This window comes from Vitis vinifera, chromosome 9 (assembly GCF_030704535.1).
Source record: "Vitis vinifera cultivar Pinot Noir 40024 chromosome 9, ASM3070453v1".
Taxonomy (NCBI): domain Eukaryota; kingdom Viridiplantae; phylum Streptophyta; class Magnoliopsida; order Vitales; family Vitaceae; genus Vitis; species Vitis vinifera.
The window spans coordinates 6,505,917-6,522,467 of NC_081813.1; the positions used below are offsets into that span (position 1 = coordinate 6,505,917).

The following is a 16,551-nucleotide window of genomic DNA, read 5'->3' on the forward strand; positions in this document are numbered from 1 at the left end:
AGAACATCTTGTGAAATTTGGAACATTTTAACATTTTATATATTAAAAATAGCAAAATAAAATTTTAAATTAAATTAATTTTAATTTTAAAATTTAATTTAATTTTAAAATTAATTTTATATGTAAACGGGGCGGAATGAGGCAATACCCGAACCCGCCCCGAGTTTAAAAAAAAATATCATACCCGTCCCAAACCCGTTTATTAAATTTAAACTCTGTCCCATTAGGGGCGGGGCAGGGCGGGTACCCGAAAAAGCCCACCCCGTTGCCATCCCTAGGTTTTAGTCGGGAGAAAGGGTGAACAATCAAATAATCAGGGAGAGAAAGACCCAAAGAGAGATTGAAACACAATTTTGTCTATTGGAGTAGCAAAGAGGCTAGGGCTAACATGAGATTTCTTTTTGTCGAGAGCAAAGGCAATGAGATTTAAAGGAGAATGAGGCAGCAAAGCATAGGGCAATTGAGGGAGGGCTACTGAAGCCATGAATTAAATTTATACTTGGGAAGACGAACAAAGGGGAAATGTGGCCAAAAACCAGCAAGTACGTGACTTATGCTACTAGAGTTATAGGCATAGTTATGGGCATTAGTTATGAAGGAGATGACACCAAAAAATAAGCCTCTCATGTAAGGACCATTAAGAGGCATTTAGGGGTATTTGTTTCGATAAAAAAATCCATTACTAAGACAGAACATTTGACATCGCAACAACATGTGTGTTAAAGAAGACCAAGCTTGGGAGAAAATCAGTACAGAATTAATTAGTAAGAAAATCAAAAGAGATTTTAGGCCAAAAATTAAGGAATGCCAGAAAAGGGGGTTATTTAGTTGACTGATGGAGGAAGATACTCAAGGGGGGACAAAGAGAAAGAGTCAAGATGTTAAGAATGGGTGCCTCTAAGGTGGTGGGATGGGGTATGGGAACTTGTTGGTTTGGGATAAAGCTCACATTTAGTGTGCGTGCAGGTATTAGGGGGCGCACACCAATATCATGGAGGAAATACAAACTTGTATCAATATAGGTATACACTATCATTCTAATCCTAAGGTAATGGCATTTGAGGAAGAAATAGAAAAAAAAAAATGAAATCAATTTAAACCTGAAATATTTTTGTAATTTTCTTAATTTTATTCTTATGTTTAAAACTTCTAAATTTTTAGAATCTACTTATATGTAGTTTTAATAATAAAACAAATAAAAAATATAAGCGATTGAATATCGGTTTTATTAATTTGTTGCCAAAAAAGTTATAGTAATTCTTTTATAAAATTGCATATACAATACCTTAATTATTGATTTCATAGTTATGCAATCAACTTTTCTTCGATCCACAATGAAAGTTTATTCTCGTTATTAAACAAGTTAACCACAGGACATATTGCAGCATATTTTTGATGACATAAAGCTTCACTCACCATATATATGATATGAAACCTATGAAAGGTTTTAAAATTTCATCCAAACAATACCCATGAAGTATTATTATAAATCCATGCTGGAATCAACAAAATATAGAGTTATTTCATTAGACAACGCAAATTCGGAATGGATCTACTAGCTCTTCCATGGGCATTGAGACAAAATGAAGAAGTTACAAATTTTTGCCCCACTGATGTTATGTTGATTCGTTTCAGCTCAATGTTTGTGCAAGCCATGCTTTGACTACATCTCAAATTTATGGCAGTCTTCGTCATTGACGTCCCTTGAACTCCAGCGTATGAAATGTCGCTCACCTTAACTGCCGATGTCTTCAGTATTATAAATGAAGACAGTGAAGTAAAATAAATTAATAAACAAAGGCAATAAATTTTCAATTACTATAGGACATAAACAAATTGAAGATCATAGGTTTAAATTTTATGTTCCCTGTTAATAGGCCATAATGTATGGGCCGATAGAAACCATTTTAAGGTTTTGATGTCAATTTTTGTGTTTAAATATCCATGACAAAACTTAATGTTCTTACTTTGTTTGGGCAGTGAAGCTGAGGACAATAATATTGGTCGATGATGATAGGGTTTTCGGCTGCATTGAGTGTAATACCCTGGAATGAGATCTTCCTGGCATATCCAGACCCTCCCTGAACAATTATAAAAAAATAAATTAAAAAGACAAAAAATGGAAATGTGTACCCTTGAATTGATTCATGAGAAAAGTCTAATAAATGGTTTTGGACTGAAGCCTCATACCTGCCATGTCTTGATCCTTATTCCATTCTGAGTTCCGGTGAAACTACAGTCTTGTACATGTATTTCTTCTACAGTATCATATGCTCCATTCATTCCTAAACTTCCAATGCTGCATGAAAGCATTTTCCAGTTCAAGAGAAGAAAAATGGTAAATTAAAATAGTCAATCAGGCGTCCTAAATGAAAAAACTAAACTATCTATTTCACCCACTGGTATGCCTAGTGACCATGATGAAGAAAATAACTTGAGTAAAATTCTAATCCGCCGAACACATTAAATTAGAGGCTATAAGGAGCATATGACAAACCTTATACCATGGCCAGGTCCACATGCTACACGGCTAATGTTTATATTGGAGGACCCCTTAAGAATAGCAACACAGTCATCACCTATAACCATTGTCACAATAAATGAATCAATGAATTAACTAAAGTAAATAAATTAACTATAGAAGCAGGATAATTATAATTGTATTACAAAATGAAAGAACGAATAAATACCGGTTCCAATGTTGTTGTCATGCACTTGAATTTGGCTACACTCGCCAATGACAATACCATCTGTATTAGGGCTTTCTTTAGGGGCCTTTATGTTAAGGTTTGAGAGAATTGCACCATTGCATCTGAATAGTTTAACATGTTTACTAGGGCTGTTGATAACATTTAGTCCATAGATTTGAAGATTATTGCAGAAAGAGAATCCCAATGCCTGTCCACCAACAAATATATATTATTTGTGGAAAATCATACATATCCTAGGGCTGGGGCTGGTGTTGTGTACAACATAATGAACAAGAGCAGAAAATTCATTTCAGATGCAAGATGATAAAAGTAAATGATAAGAGCCAAAGCCTCTACTTACAATGGGTCTTGCTACGTCATCCATATCCTAGACATGAAAAAACATAAGTGTTAGATGAATAAAGAAAAAGAATAAATAATGATGTTGAAAGAAGGGAAAGTAGCTGATGCATTGCTGTTAACCCACATATGAATTAGTATCATTCAGTAGTTCCTGTTTATAATAGAGTGATGGCCACCAACTAGACCCTTGCCCATCAAGTGTTCCCTTTCCATTGATAATAAACCCATCTATGTACTGGAAAATGAGCCAATAACTTGAGCGTCCCCATGCTGATCTTGTTTTAGGTGCAGTAATATCTCCTAAAACCTGCCATTCAAATGGGAAATTATTGTTAAAATTTGTCATGGGAAAATTGGCTTCCACTTTTTTTTTTTCTTTTCTTACTAGAACTTAAACATAGGGTGAGCGAACCATTGAACAAAATAGATTAATTAATCATCAGTTTCTAATGATAAAGTACCAGAACATGTATTTGAGGAGGTTTGCATGGGCCGCTGAAGACCGTAGGGCTCAACAAGAATGTCTTCTTCCTTTGAATTATAAGCATGGCACTGGTTGTTCGGGCAGTGCAAACTGCGTTCCATGCCTTCAGAAAAGCCTGAACATTTAATGAAAACAGAAGCTAATGTGTAACTGTTTTTACGTGTTGAAAGTACATGAAATTTATTTCCCACGTAAAGAGAGATAGTCAACTATTAATTTCTATACTTGAAAATTTGTGTAGTGCGTCATTAATTAGCTTTACATTCACATTTAGGTTATGTTTAGTTCCCGAAAAATAAAGTATTAAAGAAAGAAAAGAATATTAAAAAAAATGATTTTCTTATGTTTTGTTTTACTATGAAAAATATGAAGAAAAAAAATCACATATATTTAAAATTAGTTGGAAATTTATACATTTTAAAATTATTTAACCTTTATATAATGAAAAAATAAAATAAAATGGTTTTGAAGAAACATATAAAGATGATTTATTAATTTCAATTTTTTTCTCTTTATTTTTTATTTTTTCAACTTTTCCTCTTTATTTTCTTTTCCTTACATTTTTCCTAAAATTTTTTAAGAACCAAACATAACCTTAATTATAATGCATAGCTAGTTGTGGAGATCTAGAACTTACTTGAGAATCATCTGTCACTCCATCTCCAATTGCTCCAAAATCTAGCACATTAAAAGTAGTGGTTCTACCATTAAGTGCAACATTGCTTGATCCAGATGAGGCCATGCTCAAAATTAAGCAAATCAAGATAGAAAAATCCTGCATAGCATATCTGCAAATGTGAGAATCACCAGTGGAAAAATCAATGATAATCAACTAGTTAGAAGTAAAAGATAAAACATTTTGGCCAATTTTGGCCTGCCAAGGCACAGAAGCATTCCTTCGTACCATGATGTGAATCATAGTGAAAGGGAGTTAGTTAAGAAGATAAGACTACATCTATGTGAATGCATGCTCTTCTCTATATATATTGGTGATTTAGAAATTTCAAAAGTTTGACTTCAGCAGTTTCAAATTAAAATAATATTGTTACAGTCAAACCTTGGATTCCCAATTGAAAAATTTAATGTTACTTTCCAAATTTGAAGATTTTTAAAGTTTTATTACCTCCATTTAAAATACAGACAAAAATGCATGATATTTGGCCTGTAATCTCCCATTAAATGAGTCATTTCCTCTTTGGTGAGCACATATATATTTTAATATTTGCATTTATAGCCAAATTATTAAAGAAAACTGCTTTGTAATGGATGAGTATCACACAGCTCACTAAAAAAATACATGGACGAAAAAGGCCATAAAATTGTGATAAAAATTTACTTTTTCTGTGATGATGTTAAGAGTTGACTCTTATCTTTAATTTCTAGTCGCTTATTTAATCTTTATGCAATTAATAAAATTTAATTCATGGCTATATCTTTAACTCTCATTTAAGGATTATATATTTTCTTGTCTTTAAATGGAAAAAAATCCTCTTCTAGCTTGACTCTATCAATGCACTATCAATCAATACCTACTCACAAATTTACTTCACATCCCTTAACTTTTTGTTTTACAATTTAGTATGAATCCACATCATCTCTCATTATTGTTTATTTACCAATATTTCAAACAAACTTTGTTGATGAAACATTGTAATTAAGAGTGAAAATACATTTTAAAATAATAATTAAATAATTAAAAACAAATTAAAAAATTTTTAACATCTTGAATCGTCAATTATGTAAATTATTTCATGTCTTTTTTTTTCCTCACTTAATTTCCCCCTATCTTTCCTCAATTTTTTTAAAACATCTAATATAACTATGCCATTAATTATCTCTTATGGTTCAAAAATGTAGCATTAAGAATTTTGTACCCAAAAAACGCAATTCTTGGTTAAGTAACTTAATTCAAATTCAAATTATAAATGGAAATAAAATTAATCATTTATTAGAAGAAAACAAAGTATTTGAATTCTTACTAAAATATAACTAGTTATTAAGAAGAAATTAATAGTTTAAAATTTGATATGTTGCTAAATTTCATTAGTTAAATTTTATTTTTTATTTTTTAAAATCATTTCAAATATTTTCTTTTAATTTAATTCTTTATACATACATACATACATACATACATACATACATACATACATACATATATATATATATATATATATATATATATATATATATATATATATATATATATATATATATATATATATGTATGTATGTATGTATGTATGAATGTATGTATGTATGTATGTATGTATGTATGTATGAATGTATGTATGTATGTATGTATGTATGTATGTATGTCAAGGTATGAAATTCTCAAGTATAAGGACTCTATTGTAGTTTAATGTCCCAATGAATAAGTATCACCCACAGGGAGGTGACCTTAAGGGCATAGGAGGAAATGGAAAGGTTAAAAGAATGCATGGACATTCTTAGGACAAAATCTTCATTTAAATGTTTATTGAAAATGCGATAATTAATCTTGTTGAAAACATGGGAGAAATTGAAATAAACTAAAGTTAAAACTGAATGAAAAACATTTTGAAAAAAAAAATTGTTGAGGATTGGTGGTGGCTTAAGCTCCCTTCTTTCCATTACATGTCCTCTACTCAATTTGATACAATCAAGATTACTTCTAGGTATTCTTAAATGGAGAGTATTCAATAGAAGCCCTTCTCAAATATCTCCAAATGACTCACCCTTACGAATTAGTACTCTGGATACAAGTCTCTAAATCCTTTGCATCCTCTTTGCTTGCTAAACCATAGCACTAGGAGCTTACTGGGAGTTGTCTCAAGTCAAGATAATTGATCTAGTCCATTAAGGACTTGAGATACTCCATAAGGGATTCTTGAGCTCTAGTTCCTAAGCATCGATCGAAGATGAGTTTTCCATTCAAGTATAACAAAGTCTAAGTCATAAGTTGAATTTGTCATGGTATAACCAATCTTTAAGGGTAATTTCATGAGCCCGACATAACTCTTCTCTTTATCCTAACTTATTACTTATCCAACATAATTCACCATTAGAGAATGAACTATGAACTAAAAATATGGTAAGTAGTCATCACCATTAAAATCCCAAAGTTAATATTTATCCTTAATTTAAATATTAGTATTTATTTATTATTAATTTAACTTAGAGTTGAAGACTATTATTAGTTTGAATTAGAGTAGGAGACGAGGTTTATCCTCTCAAATGTTAATTGTATATAGATATTTTCTCAATCTCTTTCCTTCTCTATATGATATCGAAGTTTGTCATTATAACATGAAGCAAATTGAGGATCTTGGGGCCCTACATTGCCTTTCCCTGCCACAAATGGTAAAGGTCTGGCTATGCCCATTACTGGCAAGGATACTATGGCCCACCAAATAGGCTTCCTCATTTATACCAACAATCTTTGCTTCGAACTCCACCTAGTCTATCAATGCCTCCTTCCTTACCACCGTGAATATTGTAATATCCTAGTTCCAATGCATATTTACAGCTAGAAACTCCAAATCTATCTTGTTCAAACCTACCAAAATTTTCTTCTTCTAATCTTAAACCATTGCCAACCATACTACTTCTATTTTCAAAGTCATTCTTGTCAATCGCTATTCTTTTTCATTTTCATTGCTTTTTTTAGTTTTGAGGTTTATATTTGAAAGTTCCATTTATATTTATATTTTTTTATGATATTTTCACTGGGTTGGCTAATTATGTGTTAAACTTTATCTTTTGTTATTTCTTCATGTCCATTATTCTTCTTCTTTGCTTTCTACCAATACCAGTTCCCTTATTTTATTCTCTACTTCTTTATCACCATCAACTCTGCCCTCAACTCTACCTTCTACTTTGCCTCATGTGCCATATGTTGAATTAGGTTCTGAAATATTATATGCTCCTATGCTACTTTTCCATCATTAACACTAGATATTAGCTTGCCATTAGTCTCTTCTTTGAATCCATCCAGATCGAAGATAAATGTTATTGCAACATCTATTTTTAACATGTTGAATACAAATTAATTTGTTGTTGCCACCACTACGAAACTCAACTAGTTGCGCTATCTACTGACACCCACCTATGATTTTTTGGGAAATACTATTTAGAAACCTTGAAATACCAACCCTCTTCAGTCTCTAGGCCTATACATATATACCCCATTATATCCCTTCTAGGGTTAAGGAGATATTTATTATTGTTGGGATTAATAGAGAGTCTCCTTGAGAGAAAGCCTAACAAGTCACACCATTCTCAATCTCTCATTCGAATGTTTCATTAAAAAATCTAGGATTAAAGACCCACATCCCTTCAACGAGGCTAAAGAGTATTCATTGGAGCAATTAGAGGTTACCTTATCATGGACATGGATCAAGTTGTAAATACTGGAAAATAAGTCTTAAAGGTAAAATGGTCAGGTAAATCTTTGTAACATGATCTCATATAGTGGATTTAGATTGGCAGTTTTAGACCTCATGGTTTTTTTATCTTCATAATTAGTATGGAGGTTTTCCACATAAAAATCTCTTTGTCCATAGCAATATTCTTGATTATCTTGAGTATTTCTTGATTATATTGATTGATTGAATAGTATGCTTATCCCTACTATCTCACAAGGAAAAATTAGGTATAACAAATAATCTTTATTTGATAAAAAAATTTCAGTACACCCATTCACCCATATCTTGGTGTCAGCCTATTAGATTTTGGTGTTTAGAAGCTATTTCAACAATCACGTCAAAGGAGGAAATGTTTTATTAACTGTTCCATGAGCATTGATACAGGAGTAGGTCTCTCCATTCCCTGATGCTGATTTTATGCTGATATCGTCCACTGTAATGTTGGCGCAACCCACAGTTTCAATGCAGCTTAGCTTGATGGCATCATCTGTTGCAGATGTTCCCCAAAATCCAGTAAATGATACGTCGCTTATTTGGACTGCAGATTTCTACAATGATTTGCGAAACCAAGATGTTTGTCAGCACTCTGTCTGAAGTTGTCTTCATATTTAATGAAAAGAATCAACTAATAAGCTCATTGTTTACCAGATTCAACAAGTACTGATTATTCTTACCATAGACTGGCAATCTGTTTTATGGGGACAGTAATACTGGTCGATGATGATGGGATTCTCAATATTATCGAGCTTAATGTTTTTTGAATGTTATCTTCCTGACATATCCAGACCCTCCCTAGAGAAGAAAAAGATCCACAAAATTAAATAAGAATTAAACATGTACCCTAATTTGAATCAAGTTACTTGTCTCAATGAGAAAAATTATGGTTTAATTACCTGCCATACCTTGATCCTTGCTCCATTCTGAGTTCCTTTAAAGCTGCAAGTATCCACATGTATTTCTTCCACCTGGGCACTTCCTCCATTCATTCTCAGGCTTCCAACACTACAACAAGTATACATATTGATCTTCCCAATTCAGCCTTTTAAATGTATTTTAGATTTTTTTTTTTTCATATAAAATGGAGGAAAGGAGAAGAAATTCAGAAGTAATAGAGCTTCAAGTACAGTTTGAATAAAAAATTTGGAAACGATCGAGGGATGTTCTTCCATTTTTCCCCTTAGTAAGAATGTTACCCTACAAATACTTGTATGCATTTCTTTTTCAGTTCCTTCTAGGACAATAGTGGGGTAGCTTGGATCAAACCCCTATTAAGCATCTTTAGAAAAGGTTGGAGCTTAATTATATGTAACACACCTTATACCATGGCCGGGACCACATACTACACCTTTGACATAAACTTGGGAGGTTTGATTACTTAAGCAATACAATCATCGCCTACAGATCCAGTAATGGATTATTCTCATAAATAAATAACATGCAAGTCATAGGAGAAAAAACACAAGGAATGAGAGCAAAACTTTAAGAAATTATACCAGTTCCAATGGTAGAGTCATAAATGTGAATGTTAGTTGAGTCGGAAATATCAATGCCATCAGTGTTGGGGCTTGAGTCGGGAGCAGTTATCGTGAGGTTGGAGATGGTTGCACCATTGCTGCCTGATACCTTGACATGGTTTTTTTGGCTATTTATGAAGTTTTAATCCTTGGAGTACAAGGTTGTTGCAACTAAGGAATCCCATAGCCTAGGATTCACAGTATGACTATGTACGAATCTATACGTAGGTTAGGAGATTAATTGAAATGATAAAATTCAGATCTTGAATCGTATGATATAATGAAAACTTTTATGAGTATGTGTTGATTTCAATAATATTTGACAAACAATGTGGATTTGCAGTCACCATACAATATTTTAATACATGCCTACTTAAGTTCTAAAAATTTGGCTACTAACATATCTAGTTCTAAATAGTAAAGATTTCAAAACTATTATGTTGATTAAAAGGATCATTTGAGAAATCTCAATAAATAAGATATATATTGAGATCTCAAACTTCTTGAAGACATAGGAGATGTCCATGCATCTAATAAATATCCCATGCAAGATCACTAAAAAAAAGGATATGATGAAAAAGGTTTTTTAATTTAATCCTGCTATTTACATACAATTTCCTTTTTAAAAATGCTTGATGCATGATAAACTATGTTTGAACACTAAAAGGTGTTAAGAAAGGAGAAAAATATATTTCGAAAAATAATTTTAATAACAAAAAAAATGGTGTGGATGAAGCAAAGAATGAGAGATATTGAGAGGCTTTTCCTCTCCAATTTCCTCAAAAAAAAAAATGTATTTATCCATAATTTTTTCTCAACTATTTTATGAACCATTAGATAGAGAAAAATGTTACAATTTTTCCCCTTTTTTCCATCAAAATTTCAAGGAATCAAGGATGGCCTAGAATAAAATAAATCCCAGAATTATTTAGAAAAAGCCAAATGAAAAACAATTGAAGGTGTTGAGGCATTCAACTTACAGTAGGTCTCTCATGTATCTTCCTCTGAACATCAAAAGCAGGCATGATAATTCAAAGTTGATGAAGGAAACTAAAGAAGTTTCAAGCAAATCAGTTGTGCAAACTCACAGCTGTAAAACCTTGCTACCACTTAGCAGCCTGGCCATCAATTTGTCCATTTCCTCTGACAGTGAGTCCATTCACACGCCAGAAGCGAATCCAACAATCTAAGTGACTAGAACCGTAGTCTGACATTCTCGAAGGTGCTACAATACGTCCCCACGCCTGCAATTCCCCTCATTATCAAAAACCGTTTGCACTTTTTCACATTTCAAAACCTGTAAGTTAGGATAGCAAGTCGTTATTGCATGTTGGTGATTTTGTCACATATTATTTTCTAATTTAGGAATATTTTTAGATAATAACTTACTCTCCATTAAAGATTCAAGATTATTGTTCATTCAACCAGAAAGTCATAAGTATATCTAAAATGGTTTAGCTTGTGGCAAGGTAGTTGATCAAAGGACATTAGTTTAGTTTTTATTGAATTAAAACTTTAAAATTAATTTTTCAAAATTTGCAAGACTACTCAAGTGCTCGACACGCTTAAGTGGTTAAGTGCACTCACACTCATGCAAAATCTGCTAGAATATGGCAAAAAAATTTAATTATTCATATAAATCGAGTTTGGAAACTTTGAGATACTGATTCTCTAAAGCTTCTATGCCTATATTACTCCATTATAACCCTTTTAGTGTTGGACACTTTCATGGGAATAAGTCTACCTTAGCACACCATTCTGATCAATCTCTAATGAAAGGATTCAAGCGCTAAATCTAGGGTTGTTTGAACAGGGCTAAAGTGTATTCATTACAACAATTGAAATTTGTTGCATGGCAGATATGGATCAAGTTATAGGCATGGAAAGTAAGCCTTTAGAGTAAAGGAGTCAAATAAATATATATATATATATATATAAGTTAATTTTATATAGTGGATTTAGATTAAAGGTTTTAAACTTAGTGTCTCTTGAGTATTTTGATTATATTATTTATCTCTGATATTTCACAGGACAAAATTTGGTTATGATATTCAAAATTTATATCGTATCTTTTTAAATACACTCATTCATCCCCCTCTATGTGTTATCCGAATGTGACTCTCACATGGCAATCAAAAATTCCTCACTTCATATAGTCATAAGGCTTCAAAGTCTTACTAGTTCAACTGTCTGCCGTGTGCATGTGTACTTCATTAGTGTAATCTGGCAACTGAAATACATGGGCTATGGCTATCTTCCATTAACAGATGCAAGAGGCCCATCTGTCACTGGGAGAGGAGGATGATGCCTGATCGCGTGTCTATTAAGATCTATTAAATCTAGAAACAAACTAATCCCTCCATTCTTTTTGCTTACTGGTAATATATTGGATACCCCAGTGGAATGTCTGATTGAAAAGATTCCACATTTCTTTCCAAATCCGTTGAACCTCTTGTTCAGTCAGCTTCTCCATCGGAGGGTTCGTGGCTTTATGATACCCTGCTTAAATACCAATCTCTTACAGGAACCACATGTTGGAACAGATCTCTCCCGTATGCTTCCATATCCACATAGGAACAGGAAAATCTGTCTAGAGAACTTTGAACTCAACGGTTGGCTTTCTTTAGCAATATGCTTCGCCCCTTGTCATTAATTTTTCTCAAAAATCAAAGCTTCTTCTGGTACAAAAATATACCTTCCATGTTGCATCATAAAAAAAGGTGGCTGGGCGGATGACTTCTGAAGAAACTTCAGTATCTAATCCATCCCCCAAACGAAAATGTAATATATTATTAGTTTCCAATAATGGAAGATGTTAAAAATTTTCCGGTAAACAAAGGGTGATATCTCATTCCCACTTCAATAAACTCGCGTTTTTGTTAAATAAAGGCTTATAGCTAGTTCTACTCATAACTGAAAGCGTTAACTGAGAGCCTAAACTTCAACAATACTAAAGTCCTCTCATTCAAGGCTACCTCACTCTCCTTAGAGCGCTTACAAATAAGGAAGGAACTATGCTTAAGGCTTACACGCACGAAAACTACAGGATTGCAAACTGCAAATTGCACACTTCCTCCCCCTGCCGGCTAACTTACTGGCCACGTTACTGAGTTCCTAGGCACGAGTAAGGAAGATTTTTACCCCCAAACGACACAACAAACGAACAAGCATTTTCGGGGACGAGCCTGCTTCCCATTACTAAAGAGGGCAAATCCTCACACATATTAAGAGAGCCATTGAAAGGTTACTAAAAGACCAGAAACAGGGACTACCCGAGCTAATGATAGAGGCAAGAACACTTTCCGGCCAAGTCCCATTAATTGATGTAAATGCTGAACGGACCCATATATATATATATATATAGGAACGGAAACAGAATTACCTTGATACTACACCAGATCGAGCCCGAGATCTTCTTGGAAATGAGAAGATCTAGGATAGGCGGCATGTGAGATTTCATATTCTATTTATTCAATGATCATACAGGATCATATGTTGAATCACATGAAGAAATTATGTCATAAATACTATTAAAATTGTACCAACCTGATTCCATTTGTGTGTTTGATGAAGACGGTATGAATCTTCTAAGACTGATGGAAGGCACCACCTCTGGATTCTTTCAGGCAATGGGAGCGGGAGAGAAAGCGGTTAAGATCTTTTCAAAAGATGTGATTATACCAAAAGACACAAGCCAAAGCCCTTTTATACCCTCCTGCCTTAGGGACCATACTCATTGGTTATTGGGCCTCACGGGCCTTAGGCCCATCATCTAAAGCCCGTGATGGCATTGGGCTCTACACATTAGGTGGCCCATACTCAAGATTAAATCATAAATTGCATGTGAAAAGATAGATTAATCCTGGACAATGTTTAATATATTGTCGGTCCACATTTATTCTATCAATCTCCCACTTGGACCACATATATATTACAAACAATGTTCATGATAATACTTTATTGAGCTCATCTTTGCTATCTTATTCAAAATATCCTTAAACAATCCGGTCTACTAATTATGCTAACATAGGATTAAAGAGGCCTTCGTTAATCATAATTATAACTTGACCTATCATCAATCACAACATTAACAAAATTAGCAACATGGATCAAGTATGGATGTGTAGCATGGAAATTACATAGAATATGATCTTTAATATGTCTATTTCCAATTGGTCCTATTTTATGACTAAAAAATAGTCAAATAACACTTTCAACACTTGATGCTAAACTGCTTCTGAAAGTCATCATTTCAATTCAGAGTGTTCAAATACAATAGTCTTTAAAATCAAGGTCTGTACAGATAACACAACATAATATCACATCAAGAAAATAAACACAAAATCTAAATACAAACTCCCACTATTCTGACACATCATCAATATGTACAACACCCATATGTGTGACGTGCTCATGATATACTTTGGGTGGCAAACCCTTAGTGAGCGGATCCGCAATCATGGAGTTTGTGCTTATGTGTTCAATCGATACTTGAAGACTCTGAACTCTCTCTTTCACAACCAAGAACTTGATGTCAATGTGTTTGGACTTTGACGAACTTCGGTTGTTCTTAGAATATAATTCTGCAGCCTTATTATCACAGTTGATTCTCAATGGTTTCTCAATCCCATCAACTATTCGTAACTGAGTGACAAAATTCCGCAGCCATATCCCATGGTTTGATGCTTCGTAACAGGCTATGAATTCTGCCTCCATGGTGGAAGAAGCAACAAGTGTTTGTTTAACACTTTTCCATGAAACTGCTCCTCCAGCTAACATGAAAATGTAGTCTGAAGTGGATCTCCTACTATCAAGACATCCCGCGAAATCGGAATCCGAATATCCCACGATCTCTAAGTGACTTGATCTACGGTATGTGAGCATGTAATCTTTAGTTCTTTGTAAATACCGCATAACCCGTTTTGCCTTTTTCCAATGATCCATACCTGGGTTACTTAAATATCTGCCTAACATTCCAACAATGTACGCAATATCCGGACGCGTACAAACTTGTGCATACATGAGACTTCCTACTGCCGAGGCATAGGGAAATCTCTCCATATCTTTCTTCTCAAGTTCATTTTTCGGACATTGGTGCAAACTAAACTTATCGCCTTTTGCTACAGGCGTGTCTCCTGGTGCACAATTGCTCATGCCAAATCTACTCAACACCTTATCGATGTAGGCCTTTTGTGATAACCCAAGTATACCTCTAGAACGATCCCTATGGATCTGTATACCCAGCACAAAAGATGCATTACCAAGATCCTTCATGTCAAATTTACTAGACAAAAATCGCTTGGTTTCATGCAAAAGTCCCACATCACTGCTTGCAAGTAGAATATCATCAACATATAACACCAAGATAATGAATTTGCTCCCACTGAACTTAAGGTATATGCATTGATCAATAATGTTTTCTTTAAAACCAAATGAAGTAATCACTTGATCAAACTTTCGGTACCATTGTCGGGATGTTTGCTTTAAACCATATATGGACCTTTTTAATCTGCATACAAGTTGCTTTGAATCTTTAGACTCAAAGTTCTCCGATTGCACCATGTATATTGTCTCATCAATGTTGCCATTAAGAAACGCAGTTTTAACGTCCATTTGATGTAGCTCTAAATCATAATGAGCTACAAGTGCCATGATGATTCTAAAGGAGTCCTTTGATGAAACTGGTGAAAATGTCTCCTTATAATCAATGCCTTCCTTTTGAGTGAAACCTTTTGCAACTAGGCATGCCTTATACCTAACAATATTGCCTTTTGAATCCTGCTTGGTTTTAAAAATCCATTTACAACCAATCGGTTTTACACCTTTAGGCAACTCTACTAGGTCCCAAACACCATTGTCTTTCATTGATTTCATCTCATCCTTCATGGCTTCTATCCACTTTTCAGAATTAGAACTTTGTTTGACTTGACTTACTGAAATTGGATCGTTTTCTAGACCTATGTCAAACTCATGTTCTTGGAGATATACAACATAATCATCTGAAATTGTACTTCTCCTTTCTCTAGTGGATCTCCTTAGTGGCACTTGTACTTGAGGTTCTTGAGGTTGTTGAGTTACCTCTTGATGAACTTGAATTGGTTCCATAACTTGAGCAGGAGGAATCTCAGGTGTGTCTTGAATCCCTGTTATCGACTGTACATTCTGAATAGTGTCATTAAACATAATATGACCATGTCCAGTCGTAATAATAGGAATATTAACAAATTCCTCTTCAAAGACCACCTTTCTTAATGGCTCTCTCCCACTTAACTCAACATCCTCAATGAACTTAGCATTGCCCGTTTCAAAGAAGGATCTAGTTGAGGGATCATAAAATTTGAAACCTCTTGACCTTTCAGAATACCCTACAAAGTAGCAGCTCACTGTTCTGGAGTCCAATTTCTTTTCATTTGGTTTGTAAGGCCTAGCTTCAGCTGGACAACCCCAGACATGCAAGTGCCTAATACTAGGTTTCTTGCTAGTCCATAACTCATATGGGGTTTTGGCTACTGCTTTGCTTAGTACTCTATTCAAAATATAAACTGCAGTTTTTATGGCTTCGCTCCAAAGTGATTCTGGTAAGGTGGAATGACTAATCATACTTCTTACCATATCCTTAAGAGTACGGTTTCGCCTCTCTGCTACACCATTTTGGCTCGGAGTCCCTGGCATGGTGTATTGAGGAACGATACCACACTCCATCAAATATTTGGCGAATGGCCCTGGACGTTGTTCTCCGGATCCGTCATATCTACCATAATATTCACCTCCACGGTCAGATCTGACGGCTTTTATTTTCTTGCTTAGTTGGTTCTCAACTTCAGCTTTGAAATTCTTGAATACATCCAATGACTGAGACTTTTCATGAATCAAATAAAGATAGCCATAACGCGAGTAATCGTCAATGAAAGTGATAAAATATTGTTGTCCATTCCATGAAGGGGTAGGAAATGGACCACAAATGTCTGTATGTATCAATTCCAAGACGTCACTGCACCTATTGGCATTCTTTTTCTTCATATTTGTTTGTTTTCCTTTAATGCACTCTATACAGACTTGAAAGTCTGAGAAATCAAGTGGATCGAGAATTCCATCTG

General features: G+C 34.1%; 1 protein-coding gene and 1 pseudogene across 1 annotated transcript; both read right to left on the reverse strand.

Moving 5' to 3' along the window:
- Positions 1-1,453: 1,453 nt before the first annotated feature.
- Positions 1,454-4,513, reverse strand: LOC100255950 (probable polygalacturonase At3g15720). The gene is made up of 10 exons (XM_010656477.3): positions 4,442-4,513; positions 4,175-4,312; positions 3,515-3,652; positions 3,178-3,360; positions 3,052-3,078; positions 2,691-2,898; positions 2,498-2,579; positions 2,191-2,299; positions 1,968-2,081; positions 1,454-1,749 (listed from the first exon to the last, which is right to left on the reverse strand). The coding sequence occupies exons 1-10, from the start codon at positions 4,454-4,456 to the stop codon at positions 1,519-1,521; spliced, it is 1,245 nt and encodes a 414-aa protein (XP_010654779.1). The 5' UTR covers positions 4,457-4,513; the 3' UTR covers positions 1,454-1,518.
- A 3,759-nt stretch (positions 4,514-8,272) lies between these two features.
- On the reverse strand, positions 8,273-14,338 carry LOC104880316 (probable polygalacturonase At3g15720; annotated as a pseudogene).
- Between the last annotated feature and the right edge of the window lie 2,213 nt (positions 14,339-16,551).